The sequence below is a fragment of the Phocoena phocoena genome, chromosome 5 (genome assembly GCF_963924675.1).
Source record: "Phocoena phocoena chromosome 5, mPhoPho1.1, whole genome shotgun sequence".
In the NCBI taxonomy this organism is placed as follows: domain Eukaryota; kingdom Metazoa; phylum Chordata; class Mammalia; order Artiodactyla; family Phocoenidae; genus Phocoena; species Phocoena phocoena.
This window is the reverse complement of record NC_089223.1, coordinates 23,360,300-23,381,868: the sequence shown is the minus strand read 5'-3', so window position 1 is coordinate 23,381,868 and position 21,569 is coordinate 23,360,300. Positions and strand designations below refer to the sequence as shown.

At 34.2% G+C, this 21,569-nt stretch overlaps 1 protein-coding gene across 2 annotated transcripts in view; it reads right to left on the bottom strand.

Annotated features, from left to right (window-relative positions):
* Window positions 1-21,569, bottom strand: part of USP38 (ubiquitin specific peptidase 38) — a 34,366-nt gene that overhangs the window by 2,895 nt on the left and 9,902 nt on the right. Inside the window, exons 4-9 of one of the 2 annotated variants that reach the window (XM_065877672.1) lie at window positions 20,884-20,985; window positions 16,055-16,213; window positions 13,754-13,947; window positions 11,114-11,207; window positions 8,405-8,511; window positions 5,807-7,166 (exon numbers count right to left, since the gene is read on the bottom strand). In XM_065877672.1, the coding sequence (XP_065733744.1) occupies window positions 5,807-7,166; window positions 8,405-8,511; window positions 11,114-11,207; window positions 13,754-13,947; window positions 16,055-16,213; window positions 20,884-20,985 (2,016 nt within the window). The remainder of the gene's footprint in view (window positions 1-5,806; window positions 7,167-8,404; window positions 8,512-11,113; window positions 11,208-13,753; window positions 13,948-16,054; window positions 16,214-20,883; window positions 20,986-21,569) is intronic. The other variant, XM_065877673.1, reaches the window with a different exon arrangement.

Below are 21,569 nucleotides of genomic sequence, written 5' to 3'. Positions count from 1 at the left end.
TGAGTAAATATGCAAGGCAGATTTCAAGAAGTTCTGCTCCCAAAAGGTATGGCAAATTTTGCCTGGACTTTGTTAAAAAGTGACTTCTCACCAGAAACTATGTTGAAGGACCTACAAAATACAAAACTTAGTAACTCCACTGCTTCTGAGACACCTGAAACCTATATTATATTTTAAGATAGAGAGCTTCCCAAGAAAGAAATATTCCATTTTTACTTTCTTAGCTATTTATATAAATACATGGCTTGAATCTAAAAAAAGAGAAGGAAGAAAAAAAAGGTTCTGAAGAACCTAGGGGCAGGATAGGAATAAAGATACAGACGTAGAGAATGGACTTGAGGACACGGGGAGAGGGAAGGGTAAGATGGGACGAAGTGAGAAAGTGGCATGGACAAATATACACTATCAAATGTAAAACAGATAGCTAGTGGGAAGCAGCTGCATGGCCCAGGGAGATCAGCTCGGTGCTTTGTGACCACCTAGAGGGGTGGGATAGGGAGGGTGGGAGGGAGGGAGATGCAAGAGGGAGGAGATATGGGGATATATGTAAATGTATAGTGAATTCACTTCGTTATAAAACAGAAAGTAACACACCATTGTAAAGGAATTATACTCCAATAAAGATGTTAAATAAATAAATACATAAATACATACATACATACATGGCCGAGGGAGAAAAATGTATTATATTCTGTTTTCAGAAGATAAGCTTAAACTATGGATAGAAGTAGGGGAAACTGCTTTTCATTTTATTTCTTTTAATACAGATGACAATATTAGGTAAATGTCACAAACTATGAATCTCAGTGCATATGTAATTTATATCCCAAATTTATATCAAGTATTAAAATTAATTCTCATTTCAGCAGTGGATTGTACATCTAGTGACAAAAAGGAGTTTTTGTTGTTTTGGGACAAAAACCTTTCAGTATACTTAGATCTCTCATTTAAATAAATCTGTAAACATTAAATTAATCCATCTTATTTTTCCCTTTACACAGATATAATGTATACTCTTCTGTATGTGTGATGAAGAAAAAAATTAAGACAAACTCCCACCTTCTCCAAAGAAACAAAGGAAAGAAACTGAACACGAAAGGAGAGAACTGTCTGCAGCTGGTGTGGGACACATGGGGATAGGTGGTGCGACTCACACAGCTTTTCTCTCACTGGATCCTAACTGAAAGCATGATTTTGGTAGTCCAGACACTAAAATAATGGAGATACTCCTAATGGAAGTTGGGGAGAGAAATATATATGAAGAGATAAGCCCTTTCCAAAATTTACTTTAAGATCCACAATTCACATTGCTCTCTTATGTGTCAGGCTATGATACAGAGTAGAAAATAGTTTGTCAGACAGGATTTTTTTGCCTAGGCTTTTCACAACCACTAATCCTGCTAATACTATAGAAACAGCAAGAGTCTTTCTAACACTTGTAAATCTAGTTGTGACTTTACTCAACTCCACACCCTTATTTTTACTAAGATCTGATTAAGTTTTTTACAACTGTTTTATAAATAGGTATAATGCTGTTTCTTAAAGCCAAAGTTATATCCTAGACATAGCAATCTATTACACAGCATTATTACTATGAAATGGGCACAAACTTTTAACTATACCCCAGGAATGAATGTAAAAACAAAACTGAGAATAAGAGCAAAAACATAACATACAGGTTCCACTTGTTCAAAACTAAGAAATGATAGCTGAAAACGGCTGTATACAAAAATCTCAACATCACACATTCTCACTGCCTGGCAATTATGAGAACATGTTCATCAGTACAGAAGAAACACTATAGTCTCCTAATACAAACTTAAGATGCCAGGTGATTCAGTTACACAGTATGAGAAACATCACAATTCAAACTTTATCAATTAAAGTCTAAATATATTTAAGTTTCTAATTAAGAGTTGAGTATGTTTTTGCAATTTGCTTTAAAAAAGCACTTTGATAATGAAGCTTTAATAGCCTAAGAGTCTTAATACAGGTAAATAAATAAATAACAATGTAAAATTTAGTGATATCTTTTTTGCATTAAACAACTGGCCTGAGACTTAAAATGGAATTCAGAACAACTGCACAACACTGAGAAACTGAATTAACAAAGTACATAATGGTTTCCCTTTATAATGACATAAGGGTATTAAAATAATAATGAAAAGAATGGCTCATCACATACAAACATTGTAAAATCAGGATGTAATGGGGTAAATGGCAAGATAGAGAAAATCATGTAGAGCCAGGTTGCAATACAAATAGTTGTTATGGTTAAAAGAGCTTTTGGCATTACAATTACACAAATTAGAGTAGTTTCTGCATATTTCCAAAAGTCAAGATTGCACTGGGCCTTATTTCCATATTTTATACTGTAGAAAATTTCTATTTTAACCTAACCTTCTTACACTCCACCTCTCCAATCTTCAAGAATCATGAGTCCTATCTAAGTGCTTATTCAATATGTAGTGAGGAGGACATGTTTGAGTATACTCTATTACCTTGAACATAAGCCTTCTGACTGGATGTTAGAGTCTTTGGTAGTGAATAATGAATATTCTGAGTTTCTATTTTTTTTTCTGTAAAAAGTACTGTTTTTGTGTGACTCTGGAACATTGCCATACTCCTTTAAAAATGTATCATGTATTGTTATTTGAGTATTGTTTAATACAGTAAATTTGAAAACTTTTTGAGTAAACTTCCCTCTAAAAATCAGTACTGTTTTTTCTTATTCTGTATCCTTTAGGAGTCTGTAATAAAAAATTTTTAGAAACTTACTTATTTAAACTCATACAATCATTTGGACTACCCAATTAATACACCTACAATTTTAACTACAATTTACTGTTGGTCCTTTATGTTGATAGCAAGTTGGCAGGTTTCAAAGAAAAATGCTTTCAGCAAGATCTTTATTAACTTTAACGTAAGAAAAAGCACTAACTCTGTGCGAAAAATGCTTTCAGCAAGGTCTTTATTAACTTTAAAGTAAGAAAAAGCGCTAACTCTGTGCGAAAAGTAAATTCAGCTCATATGAAACCTTTACTCCACAGTTTTTATTTACTAATTGTTCTATTACTGCCATGATTCTGCTGATCAGGTCCTTAAAGAATATAAATATCCTTTCTTTACATATTCTACCTTTTAGTATCCTTTACTTTATCCACCTGACTGTCAATAAACAGTCATTAAAATATTTATACAAAGGTCTAGAAGGAATAAATACAAATTTAGCAGTTGTTTCCCCTGGCAGGTGGGACTGAAGGGAAGAGGAAAATACTTCCGTTTTATTAAGCTTCCTAAATTTCTATATGGCATGCTTTTATAAAGATCACATCTTTTCTAATTAAAAACAAACAAGGTTACTCAACATAGTTTTGGAAGTTTTAGCCACAGCAATCAGAGAAGAAAAGAAATAAAAGGAATCCAAATTGGTAAAGAAGTAAAGCTGTCACTGTTTGCAGATGACATGATACTATACATAGACAATCCTAAAGATGCTACCAGAAAACTACTAGAGCTAATCAATGAATTTGGTAAAGTAGCAGAATACAAAATTAATGCACAGAAATCTCTGGCATTCCTATACACTAATGATGAAAAATCTGAAAGTGAAATCAAGAAAACATTCCCATTTACCATTGCAACAAAAAGAATAAAATACCTAGGAATAAACCTACCTAAGGAGACAAAAGACCTGTATGCAGAAAATTATAAGACACTGATGAAAGAAATTAAAGATGATACAAACAGATGGAGAGATATACCATGTTTTTGGATTGGAAGAATCAACACTGTGAAAATGACTCTACTACCCAAAGCAATCTACAGATTCAATGCGATCCCTATCAAGCTACCACTGGCATTTTTCACAGAACTAGAAGAAATAATTTCACAATTTGTATGGAAACACGAAAGACCCTGAATAGCCAAAGCAATCTTGAGAACGAAAAACGGAGCTGGAGGAATCAGGCTGCCTGACTTCAGACTATACTACAAAGCTACAGTAATCAAGACAGTATGGTACTGGCACAAAAACAGAAATATAGATCAATGGAACAGGATAGAAAGCCCAGAGATAAACCCACACACATATGGTCACCTTATCTTTGATATAGGAGGTGAGAATATACAGTGGAGAAAAGACAGCCTCTTCAATAAGTGGTGCTGGGAAAACTGGACAGGTACATGTAAAAGTATGAAATTAGAACACTCCCTAACACCATATACAAAAATAAGCTCAAAATGGATTAAAGACCTAAATGTAAGGCCAGAAACTATCAAACTCTTAGAGGGAAACATAGGCAGAACACTCTGACATAAATCACAGCAAGATCCTTTTTGACCCACCTCCTAGGGAAATGGAAATAAAAACAAAAATAAACAAATGGGACCTAATGAAACTTCAAAGCTTTTGCACAGCAAAGGAAACCATAAGACCAAAAGACAACTCTCAGAATGGGAGAAAATATTTGCAAATGAAGCAACTGACAAAGGATTAATCTCCAAAATATGCAAGCAGCTCATGCAGCTCAATATCAAAAAAACAAACAACCCAATCCAAAAATGGGTAGAAGACCTAAATAGACATTTCTCCAAAGAAGATATACAGATTGCCAACAAACACATGAAAGAATGCTCAACATCATTAATCATTAGAGAAATGCAAATCAAAACTAGAATGAAATATCATCTCACACCGGTCAGAATGGCCATCATCAAAAAATCTACAAACAATAAATGCTGGAGAGGCTGTGGAGAAAGGGGAACACACTTGCACTGTTGGTGGGAATGTAAATTGATACAGCCACTATGGAGAACAGTATGGAGGTTCCTTAAAAAACTACAAATAGAACTACCATACGACCCAGCAATCACACTACTGGGCATATACCCTGAGAAAACCATAATTCAAAAAGAGTCATGTACCAAAATGTTCATTGCAGCTCTATTTACAATAGCCAGGACATGGAAGCAACCTAAGTGTCCATCAACAAATGAATGGATAAAGAAGATGTGGCACATATATACAATGGAATATTACTCAGCCATAAAAAGAAACGAAATTGAGTTATTGGTAGTGAGGTGGATGGACCTAGAGTCTGTCATACAGAGTGAAGTAAGTCAGAAAGAGAAAAACAAATACTGTATGCTAACACATATATATGGAATCTAAGAAAAACAAAAAAAAGGTCATGAAGAACCTAGGGGCAAGATGGGAATAAAGACACAGACCTACTAGAGAATGGACTTGAGGATATGGGGAGGGGGGAAGGGTAAGCTGTGACAAAGTGAGAGAGTGTCATGGACATATATACACTACCAAACGTAAAATAGATAGCTAGTGGGAAGCAGCCGCATAGCACAGGGAGATCAGCTCGGTGCTTTGTGACCACCTAGAGGGGTGGGATAGGGAGGGTGGGAGGGAGGGAGACGCCAGAGGGAAGAGATATGGGAACATATTATATGTATAACTGATTCACTTTGTTATAAAGCAGAAACTAACACACCATTGTAAAGCAATTATACTGCAATAAAGATGTTAAAAAAAACAGAAAAAAAAACAAACAAGGGCTTCTATACTGCATGTACTTGTGACTTTTAATAACTAATTTGTAACATTAGAAAGAAAATTTAGCTATATAGGTTGAACCCATTTCATATAAACCCAGATTCAAATTTCAAATCACCACTTTGTAAATTCCTTAAAAATGCAGAAGTTGGATTTCAAAATTAAGGCACTCATTTAACCACCTGTCAATTGTTTAAATATTTTCCACAAATGATGAAGCTTATATTTCCAACTTACCTGTAAATATAGTTTATTGTCTTTTGTTATAGCATCCATTAGTTCTTTCTGTAGAGGTGGGTCTCCATTTACCCAGAGTCCAGTGGTTGAATTATTCCCATTTAAACCATTAGTGCTGTTCTGTTTTTTATACAACAGCACATAAGCTGTGTCCTTAGGAAACCTACTAGTAATTTTCTGGACTGACTGAAATGAAGTAAACGTCACTCTGCTGTCATTAAATAAAAACCACTCTTTTGACATTTCCTTATTTTCCAAATCCTGTTCAACAACTGCACTGGGACTATCTCTCCCTAATAAATGACTCTGGGAGGAGGCTAATGTCAGAGTTTTGGGCTGGTGGCACATCTGGTATGAGGACTCTGTACCTGTGATGTTTCTGGCATAAGAATAGTAATGTCCGCTTTCAGAGGATACACCAGAGTGAACGACAACAGAACTCAATAGATAGGGCACCAATTTTGGGGAGCAAGCTTCTTCAGTCCCAGAAGGCTTTAATTTTTTAGCTAGATTCTCACTAATATCAGTGAAGTCAACATCTAGAGACCAACTTTCTGACAACGAAGAGAAAGAAGTAGTTCTTTTAACTGGCAACTCCAAAACCAGTGGCAGTGACACATTGTCTAGGATTTTTCTTCTCACATGATACTTCTGATCATATGAAAATCTTAGGAGAGTAAGAATAAGGTATTCAGGTTCCTCCGTGATTTGCATAGTTTTCTCGGCATTCTGCAGAGAGGCACAGTTTTCACAATAATATTGGTTGTCACCAGTAAGAATCTCTGGAGCCAAAAAATAATTTAGTAAGTCAGTTACTGAAGATGTGGTTTCACCTCCTGCTTTCTGAGGTACATCTTTATTAACAAGCATCTTGCTAGAGTCATTAGGGACAGAAGTGTCTTCACTACAGCGAAACTCATCAGGACTGTCCACCATTCTTTCATTCACAGCTGAGTAACAGGCAAAGGCAGCTGTTGATGGATTACAGACTCCTGGTTCTTTTGAAGGACCAGGTACACTGGCCTGCATTAGACCACCATCTTGTGTACTGGGTGATGATGCCGGTTCTTGAAAAGACAAGTTTTCCATAGAAGAGGAAGGACAAAAGGCAAGTGAAAGATCTGTAAAGGCTTCCACTTTTTGTGAGGTACTCCTGCAGTTCAAACAACATATGTGAGTTTGTAGTTTTCCTCCAAACATTTTTTCGATTAATGTCTTCTCACTATCACTTGTGCAAGGGGTCTCTGTTAGTACAGCTGCCTTATTGGCTACTTCTTGTAAAGAAGTTTCACTGCACCCGAGACTTTCAGAAAGCTTGTGTGAGGACTGAACTTTCAAGATCTTTTCTTCTTCATGGAGCCTGTAGAAGAGTATATCATTATATAGCTACTTTGCTTAAATTTAAATGTCATTTCTACTTTAAAATATTGGTTGCCTATATAAATAGCCAAATTATTCTTATCAAATATAATGCTTAAGTAAGAAAAAATCAAGTTTCTCCTCCTTTAATCAAGAGGAATATTGAACAGTTTGAGAAGGTAGATCAGAAGAGAAGTTAGGAACTGTTCCTACACTATATTCTCATTACACTTTCGTCATACTGCTATTTTATAGCACTTATTATAATTATACATGTCCACTAACTGTCTTATATATCTTTGTTTGCCTGACACTTCACAGAAAGCCTGGCACAAAGAAACCACTCAACATATCCTTGCTGAATGGAAGGAAGGTTGAGTTCAACTAACTTTACTAGTCATTCACATAACAGAAGGGAGGCAAAGACAGGGAAATACAGGAAGATAATAGGTTTTATTAACTAAGTGGTAAGAAGACAATAAAATTTACCAAACCCACTGAATTATGAACTGGTTTAAAGAGCAGTTATTAATTTTTTTTGTCTCAGGATGCCTTTATACTCTTAAACAAAATTGAGGAACCCAAAAGCTTTCATTTATGTGGTTATACCTATTAATATTTACTGTATTCAGAAATTGAGAATAAAGGTAATAATACATTTAAAAACAATAATAAACTCATTACATGTTAATATACATTTTTTAAAATAAAATATTTAAAATAAAACATTTAAAATAAAACATTTAAATATTTAAAATAAAACATTTTTTAAAATAAAAAATAGTTATATTTTCTAAACCCCCCAAAACTTAGAAGAATGGCGCTGTTTTACATTTTGCCAATACTTCAAGTATCTGGCTTAATAGAAGACAGGCTGGATCCTCATATCTGCCCTGCATTCAGTCTATCGTGATATGTTGTTCTGGATGAAGTATATGAAGAAAATCTGGCCTCAACTACATATACACAGATATGCAGTTCGAAAAGGGAAGAGCCCTGAAAGTGTTCTGGGAACCCCTAGGGGTCCTTGTACCACACTTTGAGAACAGCTGGTCTAAAGTAAGAAAATTTAAAAAAGAAACCAAATTGAAAACAAAAGAACACTTTAAAAAATACAATAAATGCAGGTATTTTAGGGATTAACAGTTGAAATATGTCTTTAAAGGAAACGATGTTTTGTAGAAATAATCTGTTATGAAAGAACATAATTCAAATCATAGCTTTAGAAATACTTCTTACCTGTCTAGTAGAAACCTGAGGTATTCAGAACAGTCTTGTTGTGATCTGGGGGTAAACCATGGAGGTCTGGAAGCCTCAAAGAATATCCGAGGTGCATATGCTTCTCTCTTTTGACAGAGAAAACACAAGGGAGTGATTCTCACACCATGAACCAAATAACTGAAATCTTAATATATAATGCTTAATAAAGATTACTAAAATTACACTGGCTTAACCTTTACCACAAAGTGCCAAACATGAGGGCACATAAAATTAGTTAGAAATAAATTTAGGTAACTTTCGGTCATAACTTCTTATTCTGCAGATGAGAATTAAGATCTAGAGAAACTATGGGATTTGCCCAAGGTCATATAGCTAAATTAATGGCAGAGGGGATTATATCAGAACCCAAGTCTCTTTAAATTAATATAATGCTCCTGGCATTACCCTCTATGTGCTTGAGTCCACAATTTAAAAAAAAATCAAATCTGAAAAAAATGTTAGTGAATATATATCCTGGCTAAAGTAATAAGGGGCATACTCTACAGAACCATGTGTACTTATTTTAGGTGAAAATTTCCTTGACTGGGTACACATGTCATAAATGTACAGAATGTGAACACACTGGCTAGGGACTTTTCACTGGTTGCTGACTTTCTTTTTTTTAGTACAGAGGCAGTTTAGTGAAGTGGCTGCTAGTGGACTTTAGAGCAAGCTAGGTTGAAATCCTAGATTTTGCCATGACAAAAAAAAAAAAACTGAAAAAGGCATCTGAAGAGTTGTGATTATAACTTGAAAATTTATAATTTATTTGTGGTATATGACAGAGTTCTCAGTTAAGGAAATTTTTTTTATCAAAATAGGAGTGTTTATGGTATTTTGAAGGAAAGGAATTTGGTGGACTGGTTGAACATGGGTTCCAGAATCATTTGGTTTACATTCCAATCTTGCTGTTTGTTTGCATGACCATGAAAGCAAGTAATGTAAGCCCCATTTCTTCACCTGTAAAATGGGTATGCTACCTTATTACCGCATAGATTGATTTTGAGGATTAAGAGCTAATATATGTAAACCACTTAGCACAGGAGCTAGACAAATTTAAATGCTCAATAAATGTTAGTTTTATTAATTATAAGAAGAAAAGCCTTTTAAATTATATAGGGAAAATCTACCTAAAACAGTCCTTGTCAGGCTGCTATCAGATAGGGTCTCAACTATGACAGAACTTTAATTAGGTTCTCCTGTTAATTCCTTTTGTCTTTTATTGGGAGTTTGGAAGCCTCCTAAAATTTTTTTCCCAATAGCTCTGACTTAATAAGTTAATATAGTATATATAATGTATTAATATCTACATGTATATGCAGAGATACACACATTTATATTATACAGCTGACCACTGAACAACATAGGGGTTGGGGTGCCTATCCTCTGCTTAGTCAAAAACTTTACAGTATACTGAAAATTTATACTGTAAAGATATACTGTGTATCTGTTCATGTATCTGTGGTTCCGCATCTGCTGACTCAAACCACCATGGATTATGTAGTACTATAGTACATATTTATTGAAAAAAATCCATGTGTAAGTGGACTCCTGCAGTTCAGACCTGTGATGTTCAAGGGCTGACTCTATACAGTATACAGTAAATACAGACTAGTGATAAAGCAAGTGCATAAATCCATTTACTAGAAAACAATGTTTGGGGGGAGTTGCAGGGAGGAGATTTCATCTCCCTTGGTCCTGAGATGTTAAATTTAATTTATGAACATATTTCCCCCAGATAGAGAATAGTATAAATGATCCTTTGAGTATCTCATAGGCCATCACTAATCATCTCATATGTCAATCTTGTCTTGATTCTTTCCATTTAAGAAGTTATACCTGAGATATTTCTCAGCTTGTAGACAGGAAACCATTCCTATCAACTCAATTCCACTGATTCCGAATCTATCTTCTCTTCTGGCTGTAACTACCTACTTCTTTAGACCTCTGTGAAACTAAGACAATCAGAGTATAACCAGAAAATAATATGTATTATTTATAAATGATATATATTATTCATATGTATTACTCAAAACTTAAAGTATAAGTTCCTCAAGCATAAGGATTCCTTTTTGAATGCTTATCAGACTGCATATTGTGTCTCTCAATAAATGTCTGTTTACTATGTGATGTTCTTGCCATTAGCATAAACTCATTTCCTTGGATTAATCTGTGGACATAAATGATCATCACAAAATTTTAAGCTCTAGAACTTAATAGGTAAACAGTTTATCCATTAGTTCTAGAGCTTAGAAGTAGTCATAATTAAAGGGTACATATGATAGAAATGAGATAAAAAAGAAGCCAAGATACCACAAAATTATTTTAATTGTTCATTACTGTGAAGATCTACCGATTAGTATCTATAAACTTAATATTAAAGATTCATTTTTAACGATTTCTTCATGAAGGAGCTTAACTTTTGGATAGAAAATCAGATATATAATAATCAGTATAATGAGTTAGTAAAATATTCATCTACAAGAATGTAAAGCAGAAGGGAGAAATAAAAACTTAGAGCATATCCTGATTTTAGGCAGTATCTTTTTAGATTTCTATGTGGATTTGTTGTGCTGGGAGGATATATATTATTTCATCAGTTAAAAAGGTTCACCAAGTTTGCTATAATGTGAAGTTTAAAGAAGATTTTCAAGGCAATTAACATATACACACTACACACACACTCACCTGTGTATGAGCCAAAAAGGCAAAAAGATGCTGTAATTTTTTCATTAACGAATTGCACCCATTTAGATTTAAAGATAATACTTGTCTCCTGAAACTGAAAGATAATAAAATATAATGATTTTTGTATACATGTATACACACGATGCATTTTTTTAAAAGCTAAAAGGAAGTTAGTTCAAGAACTTATTATCCTCAAAGTAAAATTTCACTTACCTGAAGGCCCTTTACCTGGCAAAGTCACTGCCTACCATGTAGTGAAGAAGGAAGAGAATGATGGTAATTGAACTCTTACTACGTGGCCTGGCAATGGCCACGTGCAGTCACATATTATTCCTATCTTCTGGATTAGCAAATAGAAATAGATTAAGCTATTAACTAATAACTTAAGTAAACAACTTTTGAATTCTTTCACATCTGCATGAAATAAAAAAATATGCCGTCATCAAAACTACTATGAAGTTAGAGTGATTTAAAGAGTGTGGTACTAGTGCCAGATGGGAAAAGAAGCTATACAAAAAACAGTATAGGAACAAATGGGTATCCATTTGGAAAAAAATGGAATTAGATTAAGATTTCACATCATCACAGATGCCACAGAAGAGTATTGAGCTAAATGTAAAATACAAAAGTACTGAAGTATTTAAAAGAAAAAAAAAGGTGGGGAAGGGGTATAGAGGGGAAGGCGTCCTAAAATTCAGACACTATAAATGATAAATAGCAGATCTGACTACATAAAATAAAAAAATTGCAAACAAAACACTTCACAAATTTGAATCATACTGACTGGAAGAAAGCATGAAACAAAGGATTATCACCCATAGTATATATAAATCAGTATGAAAAAGAAAAGGACCCAACAGAAAGGTGCACAATGGAAAGAATAGGTTATTCAAAAAAGAAACACAAATGAACAAAGAAAACTAGAGAGGGAAAAACTCTGTAATGGTCAGCAATACACATTTTCCTCCAGATTGGAAAAATTTTTAAAGACTGATTATATCAAGTACTGCTAAAGGCATGGGGTCATAGGTACAATCATGTATTAGTATGCAAGTTCAAATGCTATAGCCTTTCTGGAAGCAATCTGGCACACCCTATTCAAAGAATATCCTCTATAACTGCATATGGGCAGAGAGATATTAATTATAAGCAAAACAATCTAATATTCATCAGTAAGAATATGATTAAATAAATCATGGTACACCTGTTTACTCAGAATGACACAGTTCTGTCATTTGCACTAACGTGGGACTCTTTCCAACACAAATCGTTAAAAGAAAAAAACAAGTGGCTGGAAAAGAATATATAAATAGGATCCTTTATAAACATATTTTTAAAAAAACAATTCATTTGTTCTTATACTAGATAAATCTTATCTCTCTACAAAAAATAGGTTTGGAACAATACAAGCAAAACTGTTAACAAATTACCCTTGGGGATGGGAATGTCTGATGTTTATTTTATGTACTTCTAGAGTTATTTTTTTAAAACCACAAAGAATTTACATATTACCAAAGAAATAAAATATCCTGTCTGCTTATTCTGAGATAGTATTGGCCACTGTACAATAAGATGTGCTCTTTGAATTGTGGTTGCCAGTTATAACTGCTCTGGGTCTCTGCTTTCTCTATCATCTGTAAAATGAGACGGCTGGATTAGATGACCTCTGGTGGTGAGACATGGATTACTTTAGCTTTATGCCTAGTATCACTTGTGTCTAAGAGTATACATTTTCTTAAAAAAAAAAAAAAAATCCCAAATACAAACAAACCGAAAGACAAAAGAAACCACTAGACCAAATGAAAAACACCTTAGTGTTGACAGTATATTCTGAGGCCAGGAAAGAAAATAAAGCTAAACTCTTTATCTTTCAGTTTATGATTCCTCTAGGTAGGCATAAAAACTTACACAGGCTTAGAACTCAATTTGTAAACATCTTTGGTCAAGTCCCATGAATACTCTATTGGTACAGAAGAGAAAAATTCAACCATGCTTTTGCCTTCAGGAAAAGGTTATCATTATTTTGTACCTTTACAGATTGTATTCACATAGCTAACAACCTCTGATTTCCTATTTGCTTGGCTGCAAAAGAAAATGAATTTGAAAGTAAATCTGTAAGACGGCAAAGAAACATGTCTGTTTATACAGTTGTTCAGTATCTATCAACTTGGGGTGGGAAGCAGAGCTTGAATTTCCTTAACAGCAACAAAGGAGTTATTGATCTGATAAAACAGCAAAATATCTATAAGCAGAAAAAACATGACCACCTTAAAAGATACACAGGTTAAAAGAAACAGGATAATAACAAATTAGTACTTGAGGACCCTTAAATTCTGAAATAAGCTCAATCAATCCCTCTGTTACATTAATAAATATCAACTTGGAGTAATTCAAAAGACTCTAAATGCAATATATAATATAAACATGAAGTAGAATTTATATAAATTAACATTTTAGAAGTTCCTGAGCAGTAAAAGCAATTCATTTCTGAATAAGGTAATTATATGAAAATATGAATATTTCTGCCATATATAGGAAATAATGTGAAGATAATCCCACCATTTACATTTCATCAACATGCATCAATTTCTACAGTTAAAATGAAAACAAACAAACAAAAAAGCTCAAATTTAAACTTACTCTGTGGCCATAAACAATGCTTGTATAACACTGTTCATATAACATGTATTCCCTAGATTAATAAGACCAGTTTTCCCAGTTTCAGATTTTCCAGAAAGTCTAGACAAGCAAGATGCCAAAGAATTGGATTGAGAAGTCCAGGCACTTTGACTGAGAATCAGTTTAATCTTCTCTTCACTGGGCTTAGGAAAATCCTGTAGAGCATAAAGAGGAAAAGTAGTGTAAAAATATAAACTTTTTTTTATTAAGTTAACACCATAAAGAAGATTCTTCCACTGACACTTAACCTTTGTTTTCTTCCACTTAGTTTGGAAATCACTGATAATACTTGAGCAGTCATCAAAAAATCAAATTACACTACATGGCAAAAATAATTGTCTCCTAAAATGAATAAGTATCTCCTAAGGTAGAGTTTATCAAGCTGAGGAATACTCAAGAACCAGGAATTGAAGTCACATTTGAACTATTTATATCTCCTATTTGCCAGCAAAATGTTTTCAAAATAAACCTCTGACATCAGAGAGTATACTGCAGTGCTATTCAAAGGCAGTAGAATAAGGACTTAAATTAGTACACAATTGAATAAGCTTAACAAACAATTTGCTTTCAAATTTTGTAGTGAAAATAATATCTCCTTTTCATTCAATACTAATATTTACCCAGTACTAACCCTTAGAAATAAAAGCTCAAAGTAATCAGGGAATGAAAAGTGAAAGCATCTAAGCACAATGACCTCTGACTTTAAGAAATAAAACTCAATTTCATGTTTAACCATATAGAAAAATTATTACAGGATACAGTTTCTTCCCTGCTTTGTGACATATGAGATAAAATTTTAAGTGTAAGTGGTTTCAAGCATGAGTAGAGCACTGGAGAATAAGGAAAGTTGGTAAAATCATTCAGGCTTTTTTGGACTATTACCATCGAAGGTACTCAGACCTCAGAAAACATTTTCTGAAGGAATTTTAATCTTTGGATTTGATTTTGCTGTTGTTGTTGTTGACAGCTAATGGAAAGTGCCTCCCTTGGTTTAAGAGGGAGATCCTTGATTCTTCCGAGCCTATTTCAGTTATGAGAATTTTCAACCTTCAGCAGTGAAGAATGACATTTAACAACAGCAATAGCTTTCATCTATGGACACAGCGACACTGCAGAAAGAGATTAACATTACTATCAAATCCATGACAAAAACTAGTTTGCAGGGCAGAAATAGAGACACAGATGTAGAGAACAAACGTATGGACACCAAGAGGGGAAAGTGGCGGGGGGTGGTGGTGGTGGGATGAACTGGGAGATTGGGATTGACATGTATACACTAATATGTATGAAATGGATAACTAATAAGAACCTGCTGTATAAAAAAATAAAATTCTAAAGTTCAAAAAAAAAAGTAAAAAAATAAAACAAAAAAACCCTTTTATACATAAAGACATTTACTTCTGAAGTGTCAAACTGTCATACCAGTAGTACACAATAACTGCTGAACAGTCTTGTGTTCTGGGCTCAGTTTGATTTAGCTAACTCTACAGTAAAAAGAGCATGTTCTGAATTCACTTCAGATACACACGAAGTAAAGATAATGAGACCTTATATTTTATTTCAGATCTCAAAAAGGAACACTGTTAATAGAAATGATTTCAATAACTTCTGAATACACCTAGCTGAGGCAAGTTCTTCAATTCTTTTGCTCTACCCTGATCATGCAATAAATCTACTAAGAGGAAAGTGTGCTTATTGTGACCCATTTTTCAAGACAAACAGAATCAACGCTTTTTAGATCCAGTTATCTATACAAAGTTGAAAACCAGTAAGTTCACAAATAATTCAAGTAAAGATTCTATGAAATATGGACATTCATGAACAATGCATAGCAAAAATGAAATAAAAAACAGAAGAAACATAAGTCAAATATTTTATTAAACTGTCTTTCCTTGATTCTAAGACATATCTTACATATTTTAACGTTTCTGATATTGGGATGCAACTCTGATGTATGTATTAACTTAAATGTAGCATTTTTTAAACCAAATCTCCCCCAAAGGTATTACAAATTTAAAGGGACACCTTATCATTGTTGGCATTGTAGAAATATGGTTATTAATTTAGAATAGTTATAGTAAATAAGAGATTACTCCCTAAAAATTAATGAAACTTGATTCCAATTACATATTTTATTACATATAAAAGGCATATTTCCATAATATAGTAAAATGAATAGCTGCTTATAGGAATGTTTCACCGCATTCATCTATCACATCATGGGCTGCAGCTCCGCAAATACTGGTGCAACTATTATCATACCTTTATTGCTTCCAGGATAGGTTCGTAGAGATCTGGAAATCCAGAATAATGATACATCATACAGTGTATCAGTTCTGTTAATTGCACTAGGAAGGTTGTACTGGAAGGCAGACCATCACTTTTGAAGGAGTGAACCAAATTAACTACATGAGGAACAATCTGAACAGAAAAGAAGACAAACATTCCTCTATTTATACAAATTGTCAACAAATCCTCTAGCCTACAAATGGAATGCAAATGTTACACAATCAGCAAATGCTTTTCTGTATGTTTAGTCACTGCCTTTTTCTAAAAAAGTTATGAAGCTAAACATTTCTAGAATATCAAGGTAAATCTAGGTTTAAATCACATATAATTGTAATTCCATATAAGACCCCTCTCCTCATTCTTAGACTCCATCTAAAACTACGGTACAAACAAATTAAGGTACAAAATAGGAGCCTTAGTCACTGCCACCATTCTAAAAAATGGCTTAAGTTGAAAAATGTTAGGGCTATTATATTTACCAGCTTGTTCAGTAGGGAGAAAGTTTTAAAAGATAAACCCAGAATTAGCTTAAGAGCTCCATCTAGTGTGAATTTTAGATTTTTCACTTGAAAGAATTATACCGGAGTGTGAACATTAAAGTCTACTTCAAAAAACCTTCAAGATAATTTATGCATGTAACTAAAATTACAGATCAGACTTCCCCAGTGGCGCAGTGGATAAGAATCCTCCTGACAATGCAGGGGACACAGGTTCAAGCCCTGGTCCAGGAAGATCCCACATGCTGCGGAGCAACTAAGCCCGTGTGCCACAACTACTGAGCCTGCGCTCTAGAGCCTGCCAGCCACAACTGAGCCCATGTGCCACAACTACTGAGCCTGCTCTCGAGAGCCCATGAGCCACAACTACTGAAGCCCGCATGCCTAGAGCCTGTGCTCTGCAACGAGAAGCCACCGCAATGAGAAGCCTGTGCACCACAACGAAGAGTAGCCCCCACTCGCTGCAACTAGAGAAAGCCCACGCGCAAAGACCCAACACAGCCATAAATAAATAAATAATAAATAAATAAAAATAAAATTACAGCTCAGGCTACAGCAGTACCTCTCTTTAAGATAAGGGACTACCTCTATTTTAGGGTCGGTGTCTTATGTAAGCATGGTTATCCTCGCTAACAATCCCTATGCCCCACCTCCAAAAAGAAGAGACAGTTCTAAAACTAAAGTGAATTAGAAATTTCTCTTATTTTTAAGGAATTGGGGTTAAAAATGAAGGCGAGATCTAAAATGCTCATTGCTCATAAATATGTAGAAAACTATTAATACTGATAATAAGCACAACAATGTCCTTTCATTATAAAATTAGAATAAAAAGTCAAAACAGAGCCAATCACATATTTAAGAGGTTATTAACAAAATAAAATAAATTCTATTTTGCAGTAATGGCTCATTCCATTAGTACGGTGCTATACTTGTCTCAACTAATTATTAATTATAATCTGATACTACATATTTACAGTTCACATGTAAAAAGCATCTTATTTTCTACTTGTAGAAGTTTTCTGTGTAGCAACATGGGAAAATATTTATTATGTAATGTTAAATTTTAAAAGAAGGATACAAAAACTGCATATAAATTACAAATATAAATACCTTGTTAAAATATACAGGGAAAAAAACATCGTGATGGAAAACGTAAAAATTGTAGTGTAGTGAGATTGAGGGTAATTTCACTAACTTCCTATATTGTTATATTATCTTTCTGTAAAAGTTTAATTTTGTTGTAAATGAATTATACACTTATTGTAAAAAAAAAAAAATTTAATACAAACTTGTATGAAGTAAAAGAAAAAGTCTGTCCCACTGTCCAGTGAAAGACACTGCTTGCTGTATATCACTTCATATAACATATAACATGTCATGGCATATACCACATATACCATCTAGAACTTTTCTTATCTCAACCGACAATCGCCTCTTGCCTCAATTCATGCAAAACCTCCCAACTGGTCTCCCTGTTTCCACCTTTGCTCTTCTTCAGACTATTTTCAAAGTAGCCAAACGAACCAAATAAAAAGCAGTGTAGAACATTTTTTTTGGTTGCTAACTCGTGATAAAAGTGAAGTTATAGCTCTATGGACTTATCATCAAACAGCAGTGACAACAATTATAGTTATATCCCAATCAACTCCCTTCCTTCCTGTAGAAAGAAAATCATATTCTTAAATTAACACTGCTATTCTCATTCTGCTGTCTCTGGTTTTACTCTTGTGCTTTGAGGTCTGAAATCACACTTTAGCTTTTGCACCACTTTCTTCAATCTTACCTCCAAAAAAGGTATTAATCTGACCATAAAACTACCAGTTTCTAATGGTTCACTCTACTGCTATCATCTCTACATTTCAAAGCAAATCTGAATTATAATTTTGCTCCATAAAGCCATATCTATCAGATACTCTCTTGCTAAAATAGTCAGAAATCCAAATTATTGTTTCCTCAGAGGTGACAGGAGAGACAGAGATGGAAGAGAAGAGGAAAGAATTTTTTAAATGATTGTTTAATTTACAAATACCAAATCCTCTAAAAGCTAGTGTACAATCTTCCTAGTGTAGATTGGATCTCTGCAGTCAGATAATACACATAATTGTCTACTACTACATCCTATGTGGTCAAAATGATCACTGACGTGGAAATAAGACTAAGTTCTTCACAACCATATAGATAGACATCCAAGCAGGTTATTACCTTCTAAATATCTGAAAGTTGATATTTTTTCTGAATGAGCAAATCTAAATATTTGCAGACATTATTGTGATACTCATTAAACTTAAGTTACTATTTGAGAAAATGTGTATAACTTATTTAATTAGAAGCTTTGATATTTTCTCTTTTGTTAAAAAATTTTTTTCCACTTATAAAAAGCAACTTGGTCCATAATAACACACACTATAATTTCAATCTCAGTTTGCTCTAAAATATTCTAAATGTATAATACAATGAATAATGATGCTGGTGATTCCAGATTAGTGTTCATTCTTAGCAACTCCTAAACCTGAGTCCTTCACTGAGTTATTTAGAGTTATAGGTGATTTAACTACCACATGATCCACTACTAGATGCCCAAGTTAATTTTTTTTTTTTTTTTTTTTCCAAGTTAATTTTAGTTGAGTAGCAGGTCAGGATACACACAGAATGTAGAGAGTTAGTAGGTCTTTGTTTTTAGACTTTACTAGGCCAGATCACAATTTTCTACTTTAGATCTAACTGTTCTTTAAATAAATGATTTAATATTTACTTATTTCAGGAGCCAAATATTTCAAAGTCAACCATTTGCCATTTCAATTACTATATTCAGGGGAAAAAAAAGCAATACAAGGTAAGGAGATATCTTCTATCTTTAAAAAAATTGAGCAAAGAAATAGGTTTAGAGTACAGCAAAAGTGACTTTTCAGAGAGATTAAGGAATGTATGGAGAGCAATAAATATTAGAATGGATGATTTCCTTCCCAGAAATTCTGAAAATAAACCTTTTCTCAAATGGCCTATACATGATCATGCCTGAAGACAGGGTAAAATAGTTGTTTTTTTTCCCTTGGAAGATTTTGCTAGTATAGCTGCTGTATTAGCTCAAGTGTGAGTTTTGTTTGTGTAATGGATATAAGGTTATTAACTGATGATCAAGCTCACCAATTAGGGCAATGAACTGCAGAAATCACTCCCCCTAAGAGATAATGTAATTACTTGTTAGTAAGGTTTACTTCTATTAAGCCTGAAGATTTTGGAAATGAGGCACCAAGTAGCCTATGTGAGTATATAATTCTCTGAGGCTAGTTACATTTCTAGCTGACAATCAACAACTGAAATTCTGCACTTTATCAGTCTCCTTTGAATTTGTTTGTGATGGGTCAGTATTCCTAAGATTTCAACATTGTGGGTGTGTTGATAATGAGTTTCTAGTCCTGTAAAACTGAGGATCAGACCTTGGAGGAAGCACATAACCACATACACCACTGCTTTCCTGTGATCCCCTGGATAGAAAAATGGACAGGTTCCTAAAATAACATTTTGTCACTTTTCACCTGCAATAACTGATAATCAAAAAATCAAAATCAAATCAAATCAAAAGCAGTGATGTAGCTGGTTAAAAGTGGTAGGATTCTGGATATATTTTAAAGGTGGAATCAACAGAATTTGTAGGATATGGGCTGAAAGAGAATGAAAAGCCCTAATTCTGGGGCAACAAAACAAAGACTTATGGTTTCATGCTTCTGAAATTCTAAAGCAGTCAGTGGTTTTTTTTTTTTTTTTGTGGTACGCAGGCATCTCACTGTTGTGGCCTCTCCCGTTGCAGAGCACAGGCTCCAGATGTGCAGGCTCAGCGGCCATGGCTCACGGACCCAGCTGCTCCGTGGCATGTGGGATCTTCCCGGACCGGGGCACGAACGTGTCCCCTGCGTCGGCAGGCGGACTCTCAACCACTGCGCCACCAGGGAAGCCCTAGTCAGTGGTTTTAAACCATTTTTCTCCTACACTGTTCACCTGTGCAACACACAACCAACAGTGACACTGACATGTGACATCTCTCATGTACAAGAGTAACTTTTAACTTTCAGTTGCTGGTTGTGATTGCAAGTGGAGCAATTTTGGTGAGACCCAAAACATTCTAAAAACATATTCTTTGGAAGGAAATCTCACAATCTCAATTTTAAAAGGAATCATAAAGCTACATGAAAATAGTTAGATTTAGGACCAACCTACAAGGTTTTCACAAATACAAATGTGACTCAATATTAACTTGAAATTTTAAAACAAGTCTTTTCAGTGTAGAAAGCTTGTGTCATAACTTACCAAATGGAACGCCTCTGGAGAATGCTGAAAACTAAGCAGCATGTGAGAAAGAACTGTGAGAGCACCAGGTCTCACAAGAGGAAACCAAAGCCGATTAAAAACCTGCGGAAAAGACAAGACATCCACTTTAAGAGTTGGTAGGGAAATAATTAATCCAATCAGTGATTATCTTCCTAGGGCCATAAATTATTTGTGTGAATATCTCCTTTCCTGAGAAGTTCTGTCATAACATATGTTACTAAATTCTGGGAAAGGGAGAAAGTTGGGAAATAATATGACAGAGATCAAGAGAATAAAATGACCTAACCAACTCTGAAAACTCCCTGATCAAATAAAAATCTGTCAAACCATGTTTACAAGGTGATATCTCCCTGGTCCTTTACTCATTCAATTCATTCAGCAAATACTTATTGACCACCTACTGCTGCTTGGCACTATTCTAAGTACTGGAGATACAATGGTAGATAAAGAAAAAAGAAATCTCTGATCTTACAGGGCTTACTGTCTAGAGGGTGAGTAGAGACAATATAAAGTAACATGGGAGAGAAATGCTATGAAAGCAGGGTATGTTGAAGAGGGAGTGCTGAGTGGCAAAAAGATCTGCTATTTTATATATGGAATTTTAAAAATGCATCGTGATAAAGGTGATACCTGACTTCAAAAAACTGAAAGGAATGAGAGTAAGT